The sequence below is a fragment of the Apodemus sylvaticus genome, chromosome 16 (assembly GCF_947179515.1).
Source record: "Apodemus sylvaticus chromosome 16, mApoSyl1.1, whole genome shotgun sequence".
Lineage (NCBI taxonomy): Eukaryota > Metazoa > Chordata > Mammalia > Rodentia > Muridae > Apodemus > Apodemus sylvaticus.
In genome coordinates, this window is record NC_067487.1 from 10582457 (window position 1) to 10605491 (window position 23035).

At 42.5% G+C, this 23035-nt stretch overlaps 1 protein-coding gene across 1 annotated transcript in view; it reads right to left on the bottom strand.

The window, feature by feature from the left end:
• Nucleotides 1–23035, bottom strand: part of Sema5a (semaphorin 5A) — a 453217-nt gene that overhangs the window by 50619 nt on the left and 379563 nt on the right. The window contains exons 14-16 of the mRNA XM_052159481.1: nucleotides 16704–16885; nucleotides 13659–13802; nucleotides 4172–4319 (exon numbers count right to left, since the gene is read on the bottom strand). Coding sequence (XP_052015441.1) covers nucleotides 4172–4319; nucleotides 13659–13802; nucleotides 16704–16885 — 474 coding nt within the window. The remainder of the gene's footprint in view (nucleotides 1–4171; nucleotides 4320–13658; nucleotides 13803–16703; nucleotides 16886–23035) is intronic.

A 23035-nucleotide genomic window follows, 5' to 3' on the forward strand; every position in this document is an offset into this window, starting at 1 on the left:
GTAGAGAATTCAACAACGGATATGACTGTCTGTGATGTCAAAATTCCATCAGATTCTAATAAGCTATACCAAAGAATTCTTAGAAAATATCCAATGAAATATATTTTAAAAAATTCCATTTATGCTATTAGATTATTCACACTCAGCAAAATGTTAGTAGTATCAGAAGTTGGGATGAAAATATTTTTAAAAATAAAATTACAAAAAATGGTCTCCAGTGTTGTTCAGAATATAGCCAACTTACAGACAGTACAATATTGCAAAGTTTTGAATACACATTAGTGATAGATAAAAACATCAGGTGACTAGGCTGTGAACTAAAATTGTGAGTTGAAATGAACAGGAAAACAGACCTATGAAGTGAACAGAGAACACTGTATGCAACTCAGACTAAAAAAAAAAAAAAAAAAAAAAAAGAGTATCATGAACATCTCAAATAATTTCTATTCTGATCATGAGGTCTTTTAAAACTAAACTGGTTTATACATTTCTGTCTTGAGGGAACACGTCTATGGACACTCAAGAAATAAGTAAAAAGCACAGCTCAAGGCCAGAAAGAATGAGCCAGGCTCTTTTCCTTGGACTGTGGGAGTGGGTCTGGGATAGAGCTAAGAGCTAATCATACCACCCTGTCCTCAGTGTTTTGTGTTCTAGAGACATGTATGCATTTACACACACACAGACACACACACACACACACACACACACACACACACACAGACAGACACACGGAGACTACTCAGAAGCACAGAAGAAAGATTGAATGGGCTCTTTCTCTCCCAGATTCAGAGACGTGCCAGCTTCAAGGACGTAACTGTTTTTCCATGGGTCTTGATTATTTCATTTGTTAAACAGTGAATAGATGAAGGTATTTTGAAGACTCCAATATGCTAACACAAAAACAAGGGCTATATAATCCTCTCATTATTTTGCCCATCGAAAACCACCTAAGACCTACTTGCCAGTTGTACCAGCTTCTGAATTTATCTACAGTGCCATTCCTGTATACAAGCATATTTGAGTGTGTCCAACTAGCTCTAATTAACTTCCACAGAATCTCTTTCAATGGTATTGATTTCAACGTCTTTATTCTTGACCTTACTGGGACCTTTGTGACCCTTTCTTATAAATAGAACATAAATATGCCCTCTGTTCCCTATTGATATCTTAGATCAGAGCTTCTGTTCCATTGTTTCATCCTTTGTGTTATATTTCTGTTACAAATATAATACAGGCAACACTCAGTCTGTTTTAGTCTTTGAATTATTTTTGCTGTATGTGAGACATATTTCTCCCTTATAAAGCATCTACTGCTTTTTCAGGGGATTTGGGTTGCATTAACTTAAGTAATCGTATGTGTACAATTCAGCTCTGGGAATTTTGTATTTTCTTTCTTTCCTGTGTTTTAAACTTTAGTCAGACCATCAGATTGATGTTTTTTATATGTGTTCATTTCCTTTTAGTTTTTATGCTCATGATAATCTCGTTATAATGTTGCTATGGTTGGAAGAGTGGTAATATTACAAAAAATCAGGAGCTACTGGAAATGGGTAGTCGCTGGGAAGGGAGAATTATATTTTATTGAGGTTATGGCCACTGGTAGTTTTCTATCATGTGGATTGTTCCATATCTTAGAAATATGGGTAGCAGCATCTGGATTTAGTGGGCTATGAAAAACAGGACATAGTTTTGAGAAATGTGGTATATGGGAAATATAGGGAGAATTGGAGGTGATAATAATGATCTATCTATCTATCTATCTATCATTGTATGCATGCATGAAATCCACAAAATAAAGAAAAATATCAGTGTTGCTTACAAATGATAGACCAAACCACATACACAAACAAAAGCAAAATATCTTATATATAATCATGTCTTAGAGCCCTATGCTTCAGTAGGAACACCCAACCTAAAGATGTACAGCAGCATTCAGTCAGGTCTCCAGTGAATTCTGAAGCAGAATCCAGGGTAGGTAGGCTCTAGGCGTATACATTAGCTCTCTCGTTTGCCTTGTGAGGCATGCAGAGAAGACCCAAGAAGTTCAGTGATTCATTATCTCGGAGTTGGTTGGTAACTGACTCCTCTGTAAGTATACTAGTGTCCAGGTACATCATATTCTGAGGTCATCAAGGAGCTCAGTCACTAGGGAGGGACACTGTTAGATATGGTCATTCATTCAGCTGGAGCTGCATACCCCAGGGTCTACAGAAGAAGTGCACGAGTCATCAAAGCATTCATTCCAGTCACGGACTGGGTACTTAAGGATACATAAATCCTGAGGCAAGTGAGCATGATCTGGGTGCACACATGACATCTAGGCCTTCCCTCTGTGTCAAAAATATGTCCCTCAAATATGCCAGAGCTTCTGTACCCACCGTGCTACATCATAACAATAAACAAACACTAATATTTTGGAATACCTTCAGTATTTGCATTTGCAATTAAACCTATCACATAAACTGGAAATTTCACAAGGGGAAAGTTTTACTTTAATTCATATGCCTTTCTGTGCATTAATCTATCTATAATTGTCATTATTGACATCAACTTACAATAAGAATGCTATGTGCTGCTTTCTCAATTCTGTGGTCTGTACATTGTTTAGAATGTAGGTTTCACTCCTCTCATGGTTTTCTACAGAAAAATGTTATGTGCAAGAACAGGGTCCACACAGTACAACAGAAAAAATATTAGTTCAGCAAAGAGTGAAGGTTTTCCATTAGACATGAATGTCTTCATTTAGATATAATATCTAATTTTAAACTTTAGCACCTGAAATTCTATCTATCTATTTATCTATCTTATTCATCATTATCTAACCATCCAGTCACCTATCCATCCATCCATTCATCTACATATCTATATAATTTACCTAGACCACATGAAGATTTCTCATGGTCCAATGTGAGCTCAGATTCACTAATAATATATTTTATTAGTAACAGTAAAATAGCTTTACCTTTATGAGGGAGAAGTAACCTACTTGCAAATCCTAGTAAGGAAATCCTCCTTCTTTGGCATAAGAACTGATACAGTACCTCATAACCCTTTTCCTGTCCCCAATGTCCCATTGGTTCTCTGGAGTCGGTCAGGTTATACATTTCATAAAACAAGCTTTATAGCAGCATAAAAGACATTTCTTAGTCTCAGGAAACAAGAGGTAGAAGTATCAAAAATCCACCCGCAAAGGCCACTGAGAGAGAATGCCAAGTCAGCACTTCCAATGCTGAGTTTCTCCAACCAGCATTTAACGCCACACCTCATCCTGCCTGTGGCCAGCACTGGGAAGGTGAGTGAGGCGAGCTTCCAGCCACACTCCGTGCTCTGCCCACCCTGACAGAAAAGATAGGGTATGCAACAATGGGCCTTTGAAAAGAGTCTGCACACATGAATTGCTATTTGGCAGTTTAAAGTGTTAAAAGAAATATGACCTGCTAAGGCAGAAGAAAAAACAAAACCATAAGTGCTTTTTTGTTCCTTCTGATGTGTTACCAACTCACTTTGACAATGGTGCCAATTTCTCTGTCACCACACAGTACCATGTCCACATTGTATTCTATGTTCATGGGAGCCCAGCACCAGATAAGCATTCAAAAGATCAAATGGAGAGACCAAAGTTAACTGGGCACAAGATTTCGTCATAGTTCTATACTTAGAACTAGAAGATTCTTCTGTCAGCTTATTACATATGTGAATGCTTAATTCACATATTTTAAATTTCCTCCATGCCTTCTACATTCTTATTAACATGAGCCACTTGCATGATTCATGCCATCTCAAACTTCAAAGCTACAGGAACATGGACAAAATATATCCAGTATTTAAGTAGCATTTAATGTTTATAAAACATATAGTGTCTGCTGAGTTGACATTTAAACAGGAGCTGGTATTTGAGATCATCAAAAACATAAAGAATATTTGATGGCTTCCCATTTGACGCCCATACAGCATGCAAGTTCCGCAAGTCATAAAGACAGAGTACAACAGAGCCAGTGTCGGCAGTGGATCAAGTGTGAGCACAGCCCCTGATATGTGGAGATGGTTTCATGCTAGCATCTATCCAATGTTGAGCATCTAGTGTGCTGGGAGCATCCTGCATATGGACATCTAGGTGGTTTCAAGTCTGTGTTCTCGGCGATGGCTTGTGGGGAATAAGGTGGCTACTTACCACATTGCATCCTGCACAGTCAGGCCCATTTTCACAGGTCCTACGGCGGGCTTGAATGCCACCCCCACACTGGGCTGTGCAGCGTTCCCAAGGTCCCCAGCCTGTCCAGAACACGTGTGGTGGGCAGAGCAAGTGTTCATTGCAGTATCTGTAATAAGGAAACCCAGAGGAAAAGAGACTGTTGAGTGCTCAAAAGGCCGCCCAACCCTTTCGCTTCCCATCCCTGTGCCAGATGTTGAACAGATGGGCATGCTCTGCATGAGGGGCTTTCTGTGTCTGGAGTGCTTGCACCATACAAGGGGCAGATGTGGTCCTGGCCATGCTGCGTGTGCACAGACAATGGGATACGTGGCAGACAGCGAAGAGAATGCCGAACTCACAATGCAGGATGGAACTTCCTGTGCAGCCAAGTAAAGGAGAAACAAGACAGAACAAAACCCTTCAATAGACACCCCAAAATAGGAGCATACAGAAAATATCTAGGTAGGGAGTTTATCTGCTAGGCATAAACATCAAACGATAGCGTAGGTTATGAATTCAAAGTCAGCACAGCTTCAATCGGAGTTTCTTATCTTTCAATCAAGTAAGTTGACAATCCTCTGAAGACAAAGAATTTAAGCATAAGCTTGGCCTGAAGGCCCGTGACCCTTACCGCTTAGCTGATGTTTTTAAGTTTTGATTTTTTTTTTAGGCTCTCAGAACAATTTCAAGTGATTTCTAGTTAAAAGACCACAAATCGCTAACGATTATCCTATTTTAACAAATGTTAGAATTATTTTTACAGTAGTTAATTTCTGCACTTTTATACATACATACATTTTGCCAGTTTTGAAGTTAGATACTCCAGCTCTTCCTCAGGCCTAGGATGACTTAAGTTTTTCTAAAATCTTTCTAACTGTAGTTGAAATGGAGTAACATGAGAGAAACAAACAGACATAACAGGAAAATGGACTGGCACCCTCCGAGTGACAGAACACATGGAGGAAGAACACAACCGTGAGTGTAGCTGAATCTAATGATACTGTTGGTGATTGACAGGACCATTTAAATCCATTTGTCCATTTACTGAATCTAAACTTAGCCTCTAGAGAGTATTAGATTATAAGACCCCCCCACCCCCCATCCTTCCACTTGCAAGGCCACTTTTCCTTGAGAAACAGGCAGTAAAGATTTAGACCTACTGGCCTAAGCTAGTGACCTTCATGACACCATTGTTAACAACTGGATTTTGTAGAGCGAGTGCTATGCAGAGGGAGTCACAATTAAAAGATACAAGTAATTCTGTTACTTGTATCATTTATGGGACACTGAAACTGCACGTGATACTCCAAGTGGATGCATTCTGGGGTAGAGAAGCAAATGGTAACCAGAAAGCAAAAAAGGAGTTGTGTGAATCCCTGTTAGATACTCTTGTGAGATCCAGTTCTCCATCAAGCCGATGAACCGCTGATGGAGAACAAGACATTAGGAATGAGCAGAAGGTGTGAGGAGGAAAGGCCAAGCTGAAAGACATGATGGGATGAAGGATAGAGAGTAACTTCCGGCTGGGGTTTTGGATGATAATTAAGGGCCGGAAGGGAGACTGACGGAAGAAAGGTAACAGTGTTGTTGAGAACATACGGAGAAGGCATGAGGCAGAATGATCCACCTTTGCCAAATAGTAGAAAACTAAGAACCACCTCATAGAACTCTAGAAGAAAAACAGCACCGTCAGAGCAAGGCCATAGACTCCTTCACGCCTGGTGCCTCATCCCACTGGTGGCTTAAACCCAAAGACATGGGAAGCTCTCTGAGCACAGTCTGGAGTCTGAACCTCAGAGGTCGTCACAAGCGGGAAGAGCCGATGGAGCAAGCGTTAGCCATCGGCGTCCGACTGTAGCGATGAAAGTGCGAAGCGCTAAGGGTTTGATTAACAGGACGGCGCTGGAGAGCTGGGGTGGATGAGAACCGGATGGCACCGGCATGGTGGAGATATCCTAAAGCAACTGTGTGAATGCATAAAGGATGAGCAGTGGAGTCCAGAGCCCACATCTCACTTCCAGGGAGAGGCAGTGGGCAATGTCGTGGCTGTAGGAGTCTTTTGGTTCTTTAGTATCATCCAAGAAGGCAGGTAAGCATTTAAAACCACAGACACACTGGGCCTGCGCAGTTGCCATCCTTTGTCTTTTCAGGATTTACCATGGGGAAAATAGGTGGCATCTCTGTAAAGGTGGCAGCACATATTCCTGTGCATGGGGTCTCAGGGTCCATGCCACTGGATACTCTTATGTGATCACCTGGAGGAGGGACCTTCTAAACGAGAGAGAGAGAGAGAGAGAGAGAGAGAGAGAGAGAGAGAGAGAGAGAGAGAGAGAGAGAGAGAGAGAAACACAGAGACAGAAAGAGAGAGACATCTCTAGGCATAATGGTGAGTTAAGAAAAAGATAAGGACAGAATTTCCTTGTAGCAAGCCTGGAGTTACAGTAAGTAAATATTCATGTATGTGGTGATGTCTGGAGAGTTCCAGGGAGAAGTTGCTATTTATTTTGAGAATGGGTTAAAGGGAGTCAAGAAAACTCAGAATTCAGAACAATTCACATTTAATTCAAAATATCTGCATGGAGCTCACAAAGGGGAGAACAAGGGGGGAAAGGGCGTCTCACATTTGAAAGCCGACTCACTGATATTTTAAGTGTGAAGGCTCCTTATACTGCTTTTTCCTAGTTTCAATTTTCAATTAACATGGGTATTCATAGGCGGGCGCACGCGCGCGCGTGCGCGCGCGCACACACACACACACACACACAGTAGAGAAGGCAAAGGAAATCCTACTAAAAATGCCTATAAAACCCCTGACTTTTAATAAAGAGCACAGCAGCTGTGCTACCATATCCCCAGAGCAAAATAAATCAGCCTGCACAAATACTTTCTTGTATTCGCCTACAGCAGGCCACCTCTGAGAACACTCAGCATGTTATTACAGTTAAAAAATCTCCTGCAAGGTTACCTGTGCAAGGCGCTCTGGACTTTGAACCAGTATTAATCAATTATCCCTTGGGACTTAAGGCCACCTACAACCCACATCTCCTTTTCTTCCTTTCTCGCTCTATAGTTCTCCTGTGACACAAGCTACATGAAGATTAGCAGAGGTGAGACCCTGTATCAGGAATGGTCAGGAAAACGAAAATATCTAGGCTATCACTTTATGTGGAATTCCAACTTAGAGCACTTAGTTAGCATCTGGACTTCGAAAAGACCCTCAGCCTGGACTCTGCAAAGACGAGAAGAGCATTTTCTCTCTGAGTCATGGCCTCACCTATGTTCCTACAGGCAGCCTCCTCAGGGAGCCATACAAGCAGTAGTGAGATGGAAAACAGTAACTGGGACATCTCAGATTGTTATTAATTATAGATAAACATTTGCCCAATGGGCCAGCGTTTGATTCCCATTTCACCAGTCTGCTGGCTTATGAAAGCAATGGAATAATGTTTTTAATGCATAACTGCCTCTATTGGGTCTTCAGTGTCTGAAATCATGGAGAGTCACAGACACATTTTATGATGCATTAAAAATTAAGATTTTAATTTTTCTCATGACTGCTGTTATTCTCCATTTAAAAACTAACTAATGACCTAGCATTGTCTCTCCATAAATCATCAATTTTTCCATAAGACCACTTTCTCTAAAAATAATTGTATTCTGCAATCATATTGAGGCTAGATTTATAGCACCGACTGTCTCCTCATATTTCTTTCTAATCTGGTTGAGTCTATGTTGGTTCCTCATGACAATCTGCTAGCCCAACCTAACTGAAGCCTACAGAGGAATGGTTTTTCTTGATTCACCTTTACTGGTCACCCCTTTATAGGACATTCTGGAAGAATTAAGCCTTTCATGGCACCAGAGAATTGAGCGTTCATTAAACATACCAGAAGGTTTAAGAGAGTAGACCAGAAGAGAGCAGTAGCTTCCACAGTGAGTATCACTTTAGCACATTTCCATAAGGGTAAGATGTCATCTGATACATTCTCTTTAGACCCTGAGCCCTTATCTTGTTAACATATTGGGCAATCTCTGATATCAGCCTATACACTTTACAGTTTAGAACTCACAATGTATTCCTCTAAATATGGGAAAGGCTTGCCATTTATAGCATCAGGACAGGGAAATACCACTTCTGTGGCTACTTATTCAGTACACTTCTGTGTACTAAAATAGTAGCTTTATTTCAAAACCATATCTCCCATTCTAACTTTAATTGACAGTGGCCTCTGATAAAGATGCACCAAGAAACTGAGGTCCTTGGGATGACAGCCTACTAGACATGTAGGCTCCCCACAACAGCACAAAGCAGGAAGCAGATTTGGGTCTAGATGTGCCTCCGAGGGCAAAGACATGGCTTCTTTACCACGGCCTCCTGACAGCCTGCATCCACAGACGGCCCGCATCCACGGAAGCAGGGCAGTTATGTCCAGTCTGGGAACTCAAAGAAAAGCAAAGTATTTTATACAGTTAAACTTTTAGTCAAAATGTGCACCGTAAAACAAACCAGGTCCCATGGAGCACAGTGCTAAGAGGCAGCAGAATAACAAAATGCATGGAAAACGGATCTGAGACCCAGAAGCAGGCAGAAGTGGGGATTTTGAGAAGTCGAGGTAGAGAAAAGTCTAAATCACTATATATTGAATATTAGAAGCTTCGTAGAACCCGACAGAGAAGGTTTAGAAGGAAATAGAATGCAGAACTGTAACAGAAAAGACATCTCAGTTAGAAAACTGACTCACACGGGGAATAGAGATGTCTTCCAACGAGACAGACAGCATGCGCAGGAGAGGGCGCTCTGCCTCATGCACGTGGTACTGGAGTCCAGAGCTAAAGCACAGTGAGAAACCAATTCTTCACATCCAGTAGGATGGCTTCAAAGCCAACCCAGCAATGGTAAGCACTGGCAGGAATGTGGGGAAGCTGGAAGTTGATGCTTTCTGGTGGAAACAGACCAAGTGAAGCCACCACAGTGAGCACTCCGCTAACACAGAGCTCCCTAGCAGCACTTCCTCTCACAGTGATTTACACAAAATAATTGGAACAGGAAATTCAATATGCCAGTGTTCATTCTAGCACTGTTTAAATAGGCAAGGGGAGGAGATGACCTGTGTCCACTGATTGGAAACTGAATAAGCAAAAGATGTAGTCAGACATGCATCCAGAAAGAAACGGAGTTCAGATATACGCTGCAATACTAATGGAGCTTAAAAACATTATGCTAAGTAAAGCAAATGAGACACAAAGGGATGGGCACTACAGCTTTCCAGTTAGAGGAGATACACAGAACATGTAAATCAACAGGCAGAATAGTCAACAGGATTTCCAGGGACCTGGAGAATGGTGGCATGGGATCATATTGCTTAGCAGTAATGACAAAGTTTTGGAAATGAGGAGTTGTGGTTTTTGCACAATAATGTGAGTTTAATTAATGTCAAAGAATTCTGCACTTAGGTTAAGTGGCTATTATATGTTGTTTATATTTTAACATAATAAAAATATAAAAAAGGGACAGTTTTTTTAAATAAAGAGTTAGTATAATGTGGTTCCAGGATGCTACAAACCTAAAATTGTTCTCTATAGTGATATGAGAAGCAGAACACCGATGTAGGAAAGAAGTCACACATATATGGACAGTTCAGATCCAAGTGCTAAGGTGCTACTGACTTCCTGCAAGTCATAGTACAGAAAGAAAAAAACAAGGAGTGGATTATTAAAAGGACAAGGTTGAGGCGTCATGTGGATTAGACTTTGCTGATGGCTAATCTCTAAATTTAGGAAGTAGCTCCCTAGTTCTGGAGCTTTGTGTCTTAGTAACTGTTCTGTGTCTGTGAAGAGACACCATGACCAAGGCAACTCACAGAAGAAAGCACTTAACTGTGGCTCCCTCACAGTTTCAGAGGCTCAGTGGGTTATCATGGCCAGGACATGGAGTCATGCCAGCATTGGACAGCAGCGAAGAGCCACGCCCTGATCCATAAGCAGAAAGAACGATGGAGGAAGGGAGAGGGGTGTTGGGCCCACATGGGTTTTTCAACCTCAAAGCTCATGCCCAATAACAGACTTCCTTCAACAAAGCCATTACTCCCAATCCTTTTAATTCTTTCAGAGTTCCTTAGTGAGTAAGCACTCAAATACAGATCTCACAGGGCTCATCCTTATGCAAACCATCACACGCTGCCCAGGAGTGCCGGAGCATGCCTGCTTAACTGCTTGGAGGAATCCTCAGGAAGATTGAAGAGTGAGTGCAGACGGTGACAACACACGGGGTCTAGTAGAATCCAAGAGCAAGAGTGTGACTCGGGACCCTTTTAGTCACCCAGAAGGAGCCCAGCAAGCTGCCAGTTGCTGCATTCTAGCCACCTCAGCAGGACCGTAAGTCGGAGGACTGTCTCAGAAAGGTCTGGGACTGTGCCTTTGTTTAGAGAAACAAATCCCGAGGAGGATTACTAAAGTCTTTTAAAGTGACATCAGAGAGTAATTTCAACAGCATAGAAGGACGGGACCATGGGAAGTACTCCAATGAGATGCTATTAGGCACATTCTACTGGCAGGAAGGAGGGTGATGCAGATTTTACCAGCTCTGGTGAAACCTCCCCAGCTGCAAACATCTGCTGACTTTATGACAAAGGAAAGAGATTTTAGGGAGCTAAGCTGATCACTCAAGGTTGATCCAAGGACCACCGAACAGGACGCCAACATCATAAGGAACCCCCACGCTCAGTGCGCTACACTCCAGGATTCCTTTTTGAGAAAAGATTGAAGTGACTCCCATTTCTACTTAGGTTTTTGATAAATGATCATAGCTACTGTTTGCTGTCCTTCACCGCTGCTGTGTAGTGTTAATGCTGATGACATCTAACTTGACTTTTTTGGATTGAGATTGACAGACCAAGACGTACTACTGCAACAGAGCCTCAGTCGTATCTTTCTTAGATGATGGCACTTTGAGCTTAGGGGGTATTATTTAATGGCATATGGTATTGGGGACCCTGCCAATAGATCAAAGGCATTCTGCAAGATGGTAGGGTATTCGTGATTTGGAGACAGAGATGTGTCTATGCTAGGCAGAATCCAAAGTGACACCAATGAGCCTTGCTCCGCCACATGATAATCCCCTTCACTGCAGTGTGGCCAGGGTCCATGGTTTTCTTCTTACTGGGCCACTATGACTGGATGAGTCCTGTGAACATGGTAATTAGCTCCTAAGTTCCATTTGAGAGGGGATGGGGGCAGCACTAGGGAGGCTCATTGTCAAGGGCTCGGAGTAGTATCTGGTTGACAACTCAGAAGCTTTGGCATGAGACTCCATGAGCAGTAACTGCATGCTGTGCCTGTCTGTCTTAGTTGATGGAGTCATAGCGACAGAGCAGTAGAAAACTACCTGCTCTGCATTTTGATACTTGTACCAATGTCTGCTTTATCCTGCCTTGTGGGTCACCTTTGGAGAGTTGATAGCTCTACTAAGTTCTTGCCCCTCAAGATATTTCTTCTAAAAAAATATTAGAAAAAGAAAGAATATTCATACATCTTATAGCACATGTAAAAAAAAAAAAAGAAAGGATGTGAAAATTCCCAGGAGATTGTACTTGAGGCTTAGCTCCTACTAGATTAGGCCACATGTTGAAAACCTTTTTTTTGCTGAAATCATTAACTCTGTTGCTGGCACTAATTGAATTTAGGGAGAGAATCGGTTCATTCACTGGTCACTATTCTAGGCTTCTTTGAGTTTAAAGATATTTAAATATGACAAAATTTTATTAATCATTTCATATGTTTCGTATAAGAATTGTGCACCCCCACCTCCTTCCTTAATCCAATCATTAAATATCACCACTGCCAGAATCAGGACAGGTTTTTTTTTGGTGTGGTGATCTCCCCATTTAACAGGGCAAGAAACCTAAGAAATTTTTGCTTACAGAGACCATGGTACAAGTAACAGGAACTAAATTCCTGTTAGTTGTTTAGAAGCATATTCAATAGAGATACATCAGTTTATGAAAACCATACAAAGTCCATATTCTTACCATCCATCTCTTTATTATTTGAAGTAAAATTTTCCTCTATTAAGAAATCCCTTTTCTAACCCCTGAAAATATGTCTTCTGTAAATGAAAAAAAAAATGTTATGTGTAAGACACCCAAACACACTAACCAATATCTATAAAATCCGTTTGTGAAAAGATGGTTTTATGAATGGTTAAGTGCAGAGACACAACACAGTGCCACAGAGTCATCTAGCCTTGCCTTTCCTGTGTCGGTGCAATACCTGGATTCAGAGAAGCATCTGCACAGACGGAAGTGATTTCACTCAAGTGGGGTGTTGGGAAATCCATTAGGAAGAGTCCTCACTAGTCAGTGTTCTCACCTATCATCTGGTGTTAGATGGAACACTGCAGACGGCCTGCACAGGACCGGCTCAGGGGACCCCTTCAGAAGTGACAAACCCTGCCTGGGTGTGACAGCAGCCTTGCTTTCTTTCTTAGTCAAAAGGAACAAAATCGTAGCTGGTGAGTAAGAAACTGGATGACTGAAGAAGAGAAACAGTCTTCCTAGTTGCTATCAAGATATACTCCATACCCACTGTATGTCTATGTAAAAATCAGGAACCCTGCTCTCTGTTTATAAAAGTGTATGGCCACAAACAGACATATGGAATTTTTATGAGACTCTCTGAACCTGTGCTATTAAGTAGGGGTCTCTATTTTTTTCATTAAAAGGCACTAGAAGCACTTTCAAATAGATGGTGTGTGTGTGTCTGTGTGTGTCCTAAAAATGCTGCGAAGTTCACCTAGAGCTTTTCACTCACAGTAGTGACAGTAGATTATGCATTTAGTAGGCAAGGGAAAGAAAATGGAGCAAAGAATAGATTTTGGAGTCCATGCAAAATGAATAATTCTATAACAAAACAATAAAAACACCATGTTGGATCCCAGTCATAGATGTGACATCCAGATGGAGCATGAAAGTCTTCATGAAAACCAACGTGAGCTGTGGCTGGGGCTGCAGCTCACGGGGGTGTTTGTCAGCAGGCTAGAGGGTACACAGATGACGCCTCCCCTTAGTTTTCTCACTTGCCTGCCACCCCACCCTCCTTCTTTATCAGACCTGCTGGGATTTGCAGCTCCTGAGCCGGGATAACTGAAATAATCCATCAATCTTTCTCCCGCAGGCTCACTTTCTGGGTACACAGAAGCCCAGCACACAGGTGCCCTCGGTCCCTGCGCATTCAAGTGACTTGAGATAGGATTCCCAGTTCCAATAGAGAGGGAAACTGGACCAGACTGAGGCTCTTCACGGGAACCTTAGGTCAAAATTGAGGGGTGTCAGCAAAATAAAGAGGTGCGGCTTATCGAAACAGAGAGGCATGCCATAGATAAACTAAGCCAGATCCCAAAGCGGAACCTGCCCCACCTGAGCGGCAGGAAGTGCGCGGATGCTGATACAGGAACACAGCCTGAACCTACCTTTCCTCCCTGTTCTGGCCCACGCACACGCGCCCTCCGTGCCTGGGCGTGGGGTTGCTGCAGGAACGCTGCCGCACCTGGAAGCCGATGCCACAGGTGGTGCTGCACGGAGACCAGGAGGTCCAGGGCGTCCAGCCTCCATTCCTGCAGGAGAGGATGTGAATCAATACCGCAGCAGAGCCCGCTCAGTCAAGCCCCATCTGCATCTATTGCATTGTCTTTGTACCAGGGGTGAACCATTTGGTCGTGTGGCCTCCAGGAGGAGTGAACCCTCTTTGAACAGAGCATACTGAAAAACTCCGTGGCTGTGAGTTTCCTTAAAGTTGACATTTGATTTGAAAGCTCACAGCAGCCCTAATGTACCTACTATGTTTGAAACAGTTAAGGAGCAGTTAATAAAATTTCAGACTATTAGTATTTTACTGCACAGTATCAGAAGTGAATCCTTAACCTATAAAATTCCCAATTTTACTTGACTCCTGACACCCCTGTTATAACACACGAGTGCCCTTGAGATAGAACAAACACCCGAAGTCATACACAGCACATTCTATTAAATCGAAAAGCAGTGTGCATGCACAGTCCTATAGAAAGTGTTCATATCAAGAACAAGTAGAACTTTCTTCAGTTATTTCAAGCCAATTTTGTTAAAAAAAAATGAAGGGGAGTATTTAATTCAGAATCACACAAAGCCATATGCAACTATGCTATTGTACATATAGAATGATTATAGTATATTTAGGAATAAAAGAAAAACAAAATGAACCTATTTCACCAAAGTCATTCACAAAATAGAATATTAACACACATTTTTATTAGTGTAATTGTTTTCATAAAGTGGCAATTTATTCAGGGTCTTTCTAATTTAAATCTCCCTTACAAGTTTTCCTGGGCTATTAAAAACAAGTGTGGGTACTTTATTATTTGGGGCATTAGACCATTCATTGTCGACCATGGTCCTAGCTCCTGTGGGTATTGTATGTGGACCTTCTTTTTTTCTTTTCCTTTTCTTAAAGATTCATTTGTTTGTTTTTATGTTTTGTCTGCATATACACCAGAAGAAGGCACCAGATCCTATGAGACCACAGTTATAGACAGCTGTGAACCATCTGCTGTGGTGCTGGGAATTGAATTCAGGACTTCTGGAAGAGCAGCCAGTGCTATTCAACTCTGAACCTTCTCTTTGGCCTCAGAACTTCTATTTGTTAATCACGTGGGTATCCCCAAAGGCATGCTGTATCTTATCTCAGCTACTCTATTTTCATGAGCTTGGGACAAGATCAGTTCACACCAGCCTTCATTTTCCCTTCATAGATTCCTTTAACAGCACAAACAAATGTAATGGTAATACTAAAGATATCAGTTTAAATATATAAGTTGATACAATTAACTAATTACATAGTTAGGATGAAGCTTTATAAGAAGTTTTAAATTTATTTTGTAGTTTTCTAGTTTACTGGCTGAAATCTAACACTAACAGAAACAAAATAGACATAGCTTAGTGCGTAGTAAATTGTTGATTGTTGATAATTTTATCAAACCGAGATGACCTCCAGCATCACTCATAAAAAATAACAAACCATCTTTTTATACCCTTCTACCCACAGCCTTCCATGTGGCTAAAATAATTCATGGAGTTATTAAAACTTTACACCATATTTTAATATTTTTTTAAATCTCTTATTTTCCTAAGCTTTTGAAAATATATGTGGCTTTTTAACATTCAATTTATAATAGGAAGAACATGTTACCTGAGCAGTGAAAGGTAAATAAGAGTGTCTAAAACCAGCAGGACTGCAGGAAATCAGACAAAAAATGAAACAAGTTTATCAGTAGCTATTGATTGTATGGACTTGGTTTGCATCCTTCCAGAAGATGTTGAGAGGCACAGTAGGGAATAACCGCACAGCCTCGTGGAGAAATCACAGGGAGCATGGGAGATTTTTGTACCTGGTCATCTGCTTACACGTCTACAGCATCCCTGAAACAGGCTGCTTTACTTGTGACTTTTTACTTAGCCTGAAATAAGCTGGTCAAGCTTGTTTAGACGGCGCCGTTCCAGCTGGAAGGAGAGCTGAAGCCCACATGATGAACAACTACAGCCCAGAACTCCAGTCTTTCAGTAACCAAATAGCTCATTGTCATCCTCAGAGTAAGCCCAGTAACCTATGTCGTGTTTTCTGTTTTATTACATAACCTTGTCTTTGTGGCCCTCCTTGGCTTCTGTAAACTTTATGTGGTGATAGAACCCACCTTTCAAGGTGGGACTCTATTCTGCTATAGATAGAATCCCACTGTGAAAACTGCTGAAGAGGACAAGGCTTCCTTTTTCCCTGCACACCACACCTCACTCTGGCTACCCTTCCTGCCTGGGCTCTAACACAATTCAGTTCCCAATCTGCTCTTCAGCAAGTTGCTTTATAGACAGTTTCCCTCACTGCTTCTGCCTCTTAGGCTCACGTAAACCAGGTATGATTTTAAGAAATGGCCTGTTTGGAATCAAGTGAAGAGGGGACTTGCAAGACCCAAGAAGCTCTCAGTGTGCTCTGTTTTACAAGGGAAGCAGGCAGGACAAGCGAGTGTGGTTAAAGAAGAACTCAGATGATGCCAGTAGATCACAACATCTGTATTGTCCTGGTGTCAAAGGGTCTGAGGTCAGAGAGGTGGGGTATGCTGAGTCCTGATCTACCACAGCACAGAGGAAAGAGCTGTTGCAGCTAATACATCACACTCTACAAGTAGGGATTATCAATTACATATTTCAGGAAGATGTTATATAATGAATATTTCCATCAAGGAAGCCAATTACGTTGAGTAAATTAGTATTTTCCTATCTAATGATGAGCTTATAAAGTTTAAATTTCCAACTCAACCTACAGCTTGAAATTTTCACCACAAATGATGTCATCACTAAGTGACGGGTTACCCCCTTTTCTCATCACCTTCATCTGCTAAAGGATGGCTTGTGTTAAGAATGACTGCCCAGATACCCCAACAATTCAAGGTAAACTGAGACTGTAGATTAGAAGGATCTGAGGAACACACCTGGAACAGTTGGCGATCTCCATCCTAGGGCCCTCACACTGCCAGCCACCACACTGTGGAGCCGGGCTGTCACAGGAACGGGACCGGCAGAGGCAGGATCCCACAGCAGCACCATCGGTATGCGTACAGGGTGTCCACGGAGACCATGGGCCAAAGCTCCCATCTACAGTGAGATTTCTTGTCTGGAAGGCAAATGCAGGCATTCGTGTTAGAATGGGTAAAGCTTAAAAAAAAAAAAGACACGCGCGCGCATGCACACACACATACAATTTCTCTAGTGGCAATCACAACTCTTTCAACATTTGAAGAAAATTAAAGTTGGCAGTGTGTGGGGGAAGATTTCAGAGTCAAGCCGCATAGGTCACTGCTAGAGATGATGAGAAGGAGGGAGTGTGGAGGAAAAGAGGCAAACAGAGGGAGAAATGAACAGAGGAAGAGTAAGGAGGGAGACGAGGAAGTGGAGGAGGAATGGTTTACAACTCAGGAATGAGGTTGGGTAGAACTGCCCGCCAATATGGGTAACCCAAGGAACAAGAAAAACCCACAGATACACACTTTAAAACAATTAAAGCCCTAAAAGATTAATCGAGGCTAGGTTCATATGTTACCTCCAAGTGACAACGTTTGATACGTTGAAGCACCTCCCAGTGCCCCATGAGCTACGAGATCGCTAGAGTTCTCGGGCTTCTTCTTGCCAAAGCTATACTGTGAGCACAACTCCAGGAAGAGCTTGGCATCTGCATATGGCTGTATGTAAGAGCTACTAAGGGCACGGCAGGGCTGCCGCTGAGGACGGGCAGCAAGCTTGTGCGGTGCTTGTGTGCACTTGCAGAGTGGAAAGGAACCCATAAAGCATCTGGACAGAAGGAGCGCTTGATGCCAAGGACAGCTTGGGTGATGACAGAGGAATCAATGTTTCAGAGGGTCACATGGCTGGGCTGGGCTCTGTCAGTGAGAGCCAGTGACAGATGCCTTATTGTCATTGAGTTTGGAAGAAGGAATGCAAGGCAGAGAGACACTGAGAGAAAGCTGAGGGACCAGTCTTGGAGACTCCTGTGGGTCCCTGCAGACAGAATGTTGAGTGACGGGTTTGAGTGGGCTTGGAACCTAAGTTCTTGAACACTGAGGAGCGAGCAGCTTTCTGACATATGTAATAGAAGATCTCAGGGAAAAAAGATACTCCTGGGGTCAAAGGTTAAGTTCCCTGTCCAAAGTCTTCCTTCCAAAAGGGACGAGAGAGGACTAAAGTCCCAGCCTCTTCATTTTAATACAAAGGCAGATGAGTCTCATGCAATGTGATGACAATTTGATGATTACTCTTATTTTCTCTCTGCATTCTCTCCTGCCTCTGTCCTCAGCCAGCCAGTGTGTGAACGGCACCAGCCCCAGAAGCGGCAGTAGTTTTGATCCATGATTTCTCTAAGTACTATGGGAAATGTTTACACATTAATGTGGTTTTCTCTGCCATCCATGGTGACAGATATGGCTCTACAGTGTGATTCTCTGTTCCTTCTCTTTCCTAGTCAATGCATATGCTGTTTATTTCCTTGAGTTGGCAGAAGTGAACCCTGCTACCAATCTCTTATTTCTATATAAACTGTGTCTACAAGGAGGGCCTGGGCCTGGCCCAGCAGAGTAAACTAGAATGCAAGTGGACAATCAAAGGAACATTTCCCAACAGGAAGCTTGTCTCCTTGTTTCCAAGGCCTCCATAAATAATACTTGCGGCCACAGCTCCTACTTGGACCTCCAGGTTCCCTGGATCCACATTCTTCTACGGAACAACATGCCTAGTATTACAAGACGTCCAAGCTTCTGACTTGCCACATGCTCTTGTTAAATCAGCCAAGTTCCTACTTTGGATATTTTCACATCGATGCTCCCATCTCTCTTTTGCTTCTATCCATTACTTAACTGGGTCTATGTTAGCAATCATACACAGACCCTTGCCTGAGACATAAACCCTGTTATTTTTGTTTTTGATGTAAAAAGCCCAAGTCCCGTGTTCAGAGACTAGGCACCAATTAAGCATGGTGATTTGTATCACATCCATGTATACACAGCCCACACTCCTGACTATTCATGTAGGCCATTACTGCTCTCTGTAGAAGGTGTTGACTGTTTGAGACAGGGAGGAGCTGCCCTGGAAACCTGTAGAGTCTCCACCACTGTGCCCCAGGGTACAGAACGGGGATAAGACTTTCATGGACTCTACTGCCTGCCTGCCCAGGGTGGTGTCCATCAAGGGAGCTGAGAGACGATAAGAAATATGAGCACACCTACGAGGTGTGCTGGGCGCTACAGGAAACGGCACACCTGTGCTTGCCAAGCAGATAGCCCAAGGCTGCCTGAGTAACAGACACATCATCTGGTAGAACGTTGCTTCCATTCTGGTTTCACAGATGAATGAGAGATGCCTGCTTTTGCACCGGCATTTAGGATAGTGTCTCAAAGCAGATGAGATACGGATGACAAGAAACTGTGCTCAAGTGTCTACAGACCTGACGAGAGGCATTTTTCTGGGAAGATGAATAGGGGACAAAAATTCTTACTATAGATAAGAAGGTGAGCTACTGCTATTGTGGGCATTTATTTGCACATTGAAAATATTGTATAATTTAGAAATGTCATGGGTAGGTTTATACCATTGGCTGGCATTGTTCAGGAATGAAACAGACAGCTGGAAAGTTTGCGGTTTTGGTGAGCACATAAACTAGGAAAGAAAAGGCTGTAGAGCTCAGAGCTGCGTGATGCCCGGTGGTGGTGGTGGTGGTGGGGTCTATGGCTGCTCTGTGCATACAGACAGGTGCCAGGCCCTCCTAGGCAGACCAACTACATGTGAAAACAATGTGTCACAGCTCTTCAAATCGGAACAGTGAATCTAAGCAAATGTATAAGTCAAGATAAGTTGAAGAGCTTCTCTGAACCGTAATATAGAGAGCATGGACATTCAGACAGTTTAACAAATTACTCTAAATATAACATATTTTACATAAAATGAAAAGAAAAGAAACCAACTTTTCTTCCAGAAACGAAACCAACTTTTCTGTTTATGAGACTCTGATGTTAAAAAAGGAAGCAGAAGCTTCTAGAACATTACTTCTAGTTTAGGAAGAAGCAAGCTTACAGACAAAAGAAGGTCCTGGAAAGAAATGTATCTATGGGTGTTGGGGCACCACCCTGAAGAATACATGGGTGTTTGTCATGGCCCTGCCAGGAGGCAAAATGGTAGTTTGTAGGATTATACCTGGAGACAATGAGACAAGAGAGCATCAGGGAAAGATCTGGAGATGCGGTGGAACCCAGGGACCATCTGTGAAAGAGGCTTCAGCTATCCCACGTTGGCAGGTGGGCAGGTTGGTAGGAATGCTGGAGCCCGGTGAGAGGCAGAGCTATACAGATCTGCCATGCACAGCCTGAGCCACCTCGTCGAGGAACCCGCAAAAATGTCATCCTAAACTGAAGGAGGGCAAGGGAAATACATCCTAGGCTCCCTCCACACACCGTGACAGTCATCAGCTGACTCCAGGGTTGGAGTGGCAGGGTGAAGTGTCCTGACCATGACCAGACGGCCTTGGTAAGGAAATTTGGTGAAGAAACTGAGTTCCTGGATACAGTTGGCCACTTATAGTCATCTCACTTCTCAGAGAAGGAGGAAAGGATAGTATAGGGTAAGGAATTTTTTTTTAAGTTTCTGGGTCCTCTAAATACTGGTTAGAACTTTTAGAAGAAGAGATGATTGGAGAAAAATTAGATTTGGGGGCAAAGAATATTCCCTTCAAGTTCACTTGTATTGTATGTCTCTATGAGAATACAAAGGAGCCAAGCAGGGCAACGACTTGGATACATATCTGTCTGAGTGCTATACAGCAAAATCCAGTATTGTAAGGCAAAGAAGGAATAGCATCACAATGATGAAGAAAAGAAAAATGAAAAAAAAAACCACAGACAAGGTTAACCTATGTGTTTCTTTGAAATGAATTGCTTGCTCTATAGGGAACATGAGACTCTCAGTTCTGTAATTCAAAGAGGCTTGGATCAGAATGCCTGAGTAGGCAAGATTTTATGAAATAAACATTCTGAATAGGAGTGGTTTGAGAGTCTTTATACCAATGATCACCAAGAATTATCCAGAAGTTTGTACTCAAGGCCAAGGCTAATGGTAGGCCCTAGCCTAAGGCAGTCATAGTTTGAATATAAATATTCTGAATACTCACATGTTAAAAACTGGGTTCCTAATTGGAGCAAGATTCAGAAGTCAATGGACTTTGGGAACAATACCATTACTAATGGGTCACTACACCAAGCTTACCACTCAATGGACAATACCATTACTAATGGGTCACTACACCAAGGTTACCACTCAATGGACAATACCATTACTAATGGGTCACTACACCAAGGTTACCACTCAAAATGGAAAATACCATTACGAGTGTGTCACTGCACCAAATTTACCAATGAATGGACTATAAGTAAGTCCTGTCAAAGATGCTGACTCTCCTGTCTGCAGCTTCCTCATCGCCAGACAGGCCACAGCTACCTTCTTTCTTGGGGAATTTGTTACTATGGCTACAACCAGTAGGTCACCAAATGTGGTCTAATCCCTGGACCCCTGTCTTCTTTCTGCGCTGACTTTCTGGAGGTTAGCATCTTTGATCATTACCATGTTCTTCTCCCTGCCATCATGGTTAGTAAGCCTTGCCTCAGGCCCAGAATCAATAGATGCTGGGGCACAATAAATTTGTTTCCTTTAAAGTTTGCTTTCACAGATACCCTGTCACAGCAGTGAAAATCTAAATGACACACATGGACTCCTGGTGAGTTTGGTCAGGGCTTGATCTTAGGATAAAGATAGGACCTAATTCTTGTGGATTACCTAATAGGACTGTACAAGGGGTGTCTACAAAAAGTATTTTTCTCCAGCTGAGAGAGAAAGCATTTCTGCTTTTTAAGTCCCTCCTGGTTTGAGCACTGGCATGTGAAGGTAGGATGTAACGTAACATACACCTTTTTTGACATCCTAACCGTGTCCCTAGGTATTTCTCGTTGTCCCTGGCAACCATCTCACTTGCTGCCTAGTGAGATCTACCACACTCGCCAGTCTCTGTTCTTTCTCTGGGTCTGGCTGGACATGAGGGTTTTTAGGCAGAGAGATGTTTTTAGAATTCTCTTCCTAAATACATCCTCAAAGAAAAGATGAGTGGGTAACAATGGCACAGAAAGGGGAAGGGGCTACTCGACATGTGTGCCAGCACATAAAACCCACAGTAGTCGTTTCCGTAAGCCAGTGGAAGAGGAAGGGGCACCCTTGGGCAGCCGCTGCTTGGAACATGCACAAGATAAGAATGTGGCGACAGTGACTAATTTACAAGGGAAGAAGGTAGTTTCAATTCTGTCTGGCAGTGAGGAAGCTGCAGATAGGAGAGGCAGCATTTTCAAATCTTGTGGAGGTTTGCTTGTTATGTAACATTCTGGAAGACCTCGCAGGCCTCAGGGAAGCACAGGAGCGAGCAGGGAGTGAACTCCCGGTACGCTCTTCAGCCTCATGCTGGGTTGAGTGTTGGATGTTAAATGTTGTATATTTAAGATTGGCCTAGAAAAATGGGACTAGGAATAATTGTGTGCATCCTGGGCTCTCGGTTTGGAAATTAGAATACTTTAAAATTTTCATATTTTTCCTTGAAATGATACCTGATGTGAAGGCATACGTGCCTGCAATTGGTACCATGAGCAGATACTTGGGTATCACAGACAAGGTCTGGGTCCTACCTTAGTAGTGGAAACATTGGAATGAAAGAAAGCACTTTAGAACAAACTGTCCAAAGTTCTCTCCAGGTTTCTCCCTAGTGATTTTCTTCTTGAAGCATGTGCTTTATACTAATAAATACAAAGCCAGAGTAAAAGGTGCAGCCCACATCAGCGGTGCATGACAACCATGGGAGGATTCGATCTCCTATCTAACCATCAGCAAAACCAGGTTGGTTTAGGAGCCTGTGAGGAGCTCTCAGTGGCCGTTCTGGTTATAGCTTTCTCCTTCCAGAGGCTCCCAAGAGTCGGTGCACCCTGCTTTACCTCCCTGACACTGAGGAAATAGTGAATTTCAAAGGGCTAGCTATGGAGGACCCCTTTCTGTTCCTAAGAATAATATTTTCATGTTGATTTATTCATTCACGAATTCTCTACTGACTTAGTGTGTACACACCACGTACTCAGGTCCCCCAGTCTTTCTATATTTCTTATATCCAGCCATTTTTCTTTGGATTTATGTTCTTGTTTTTTGTTAGTGTGTGTGTGTGTGTGTGTGTGTGTGTGTGTGTGTGTGTGTGTTT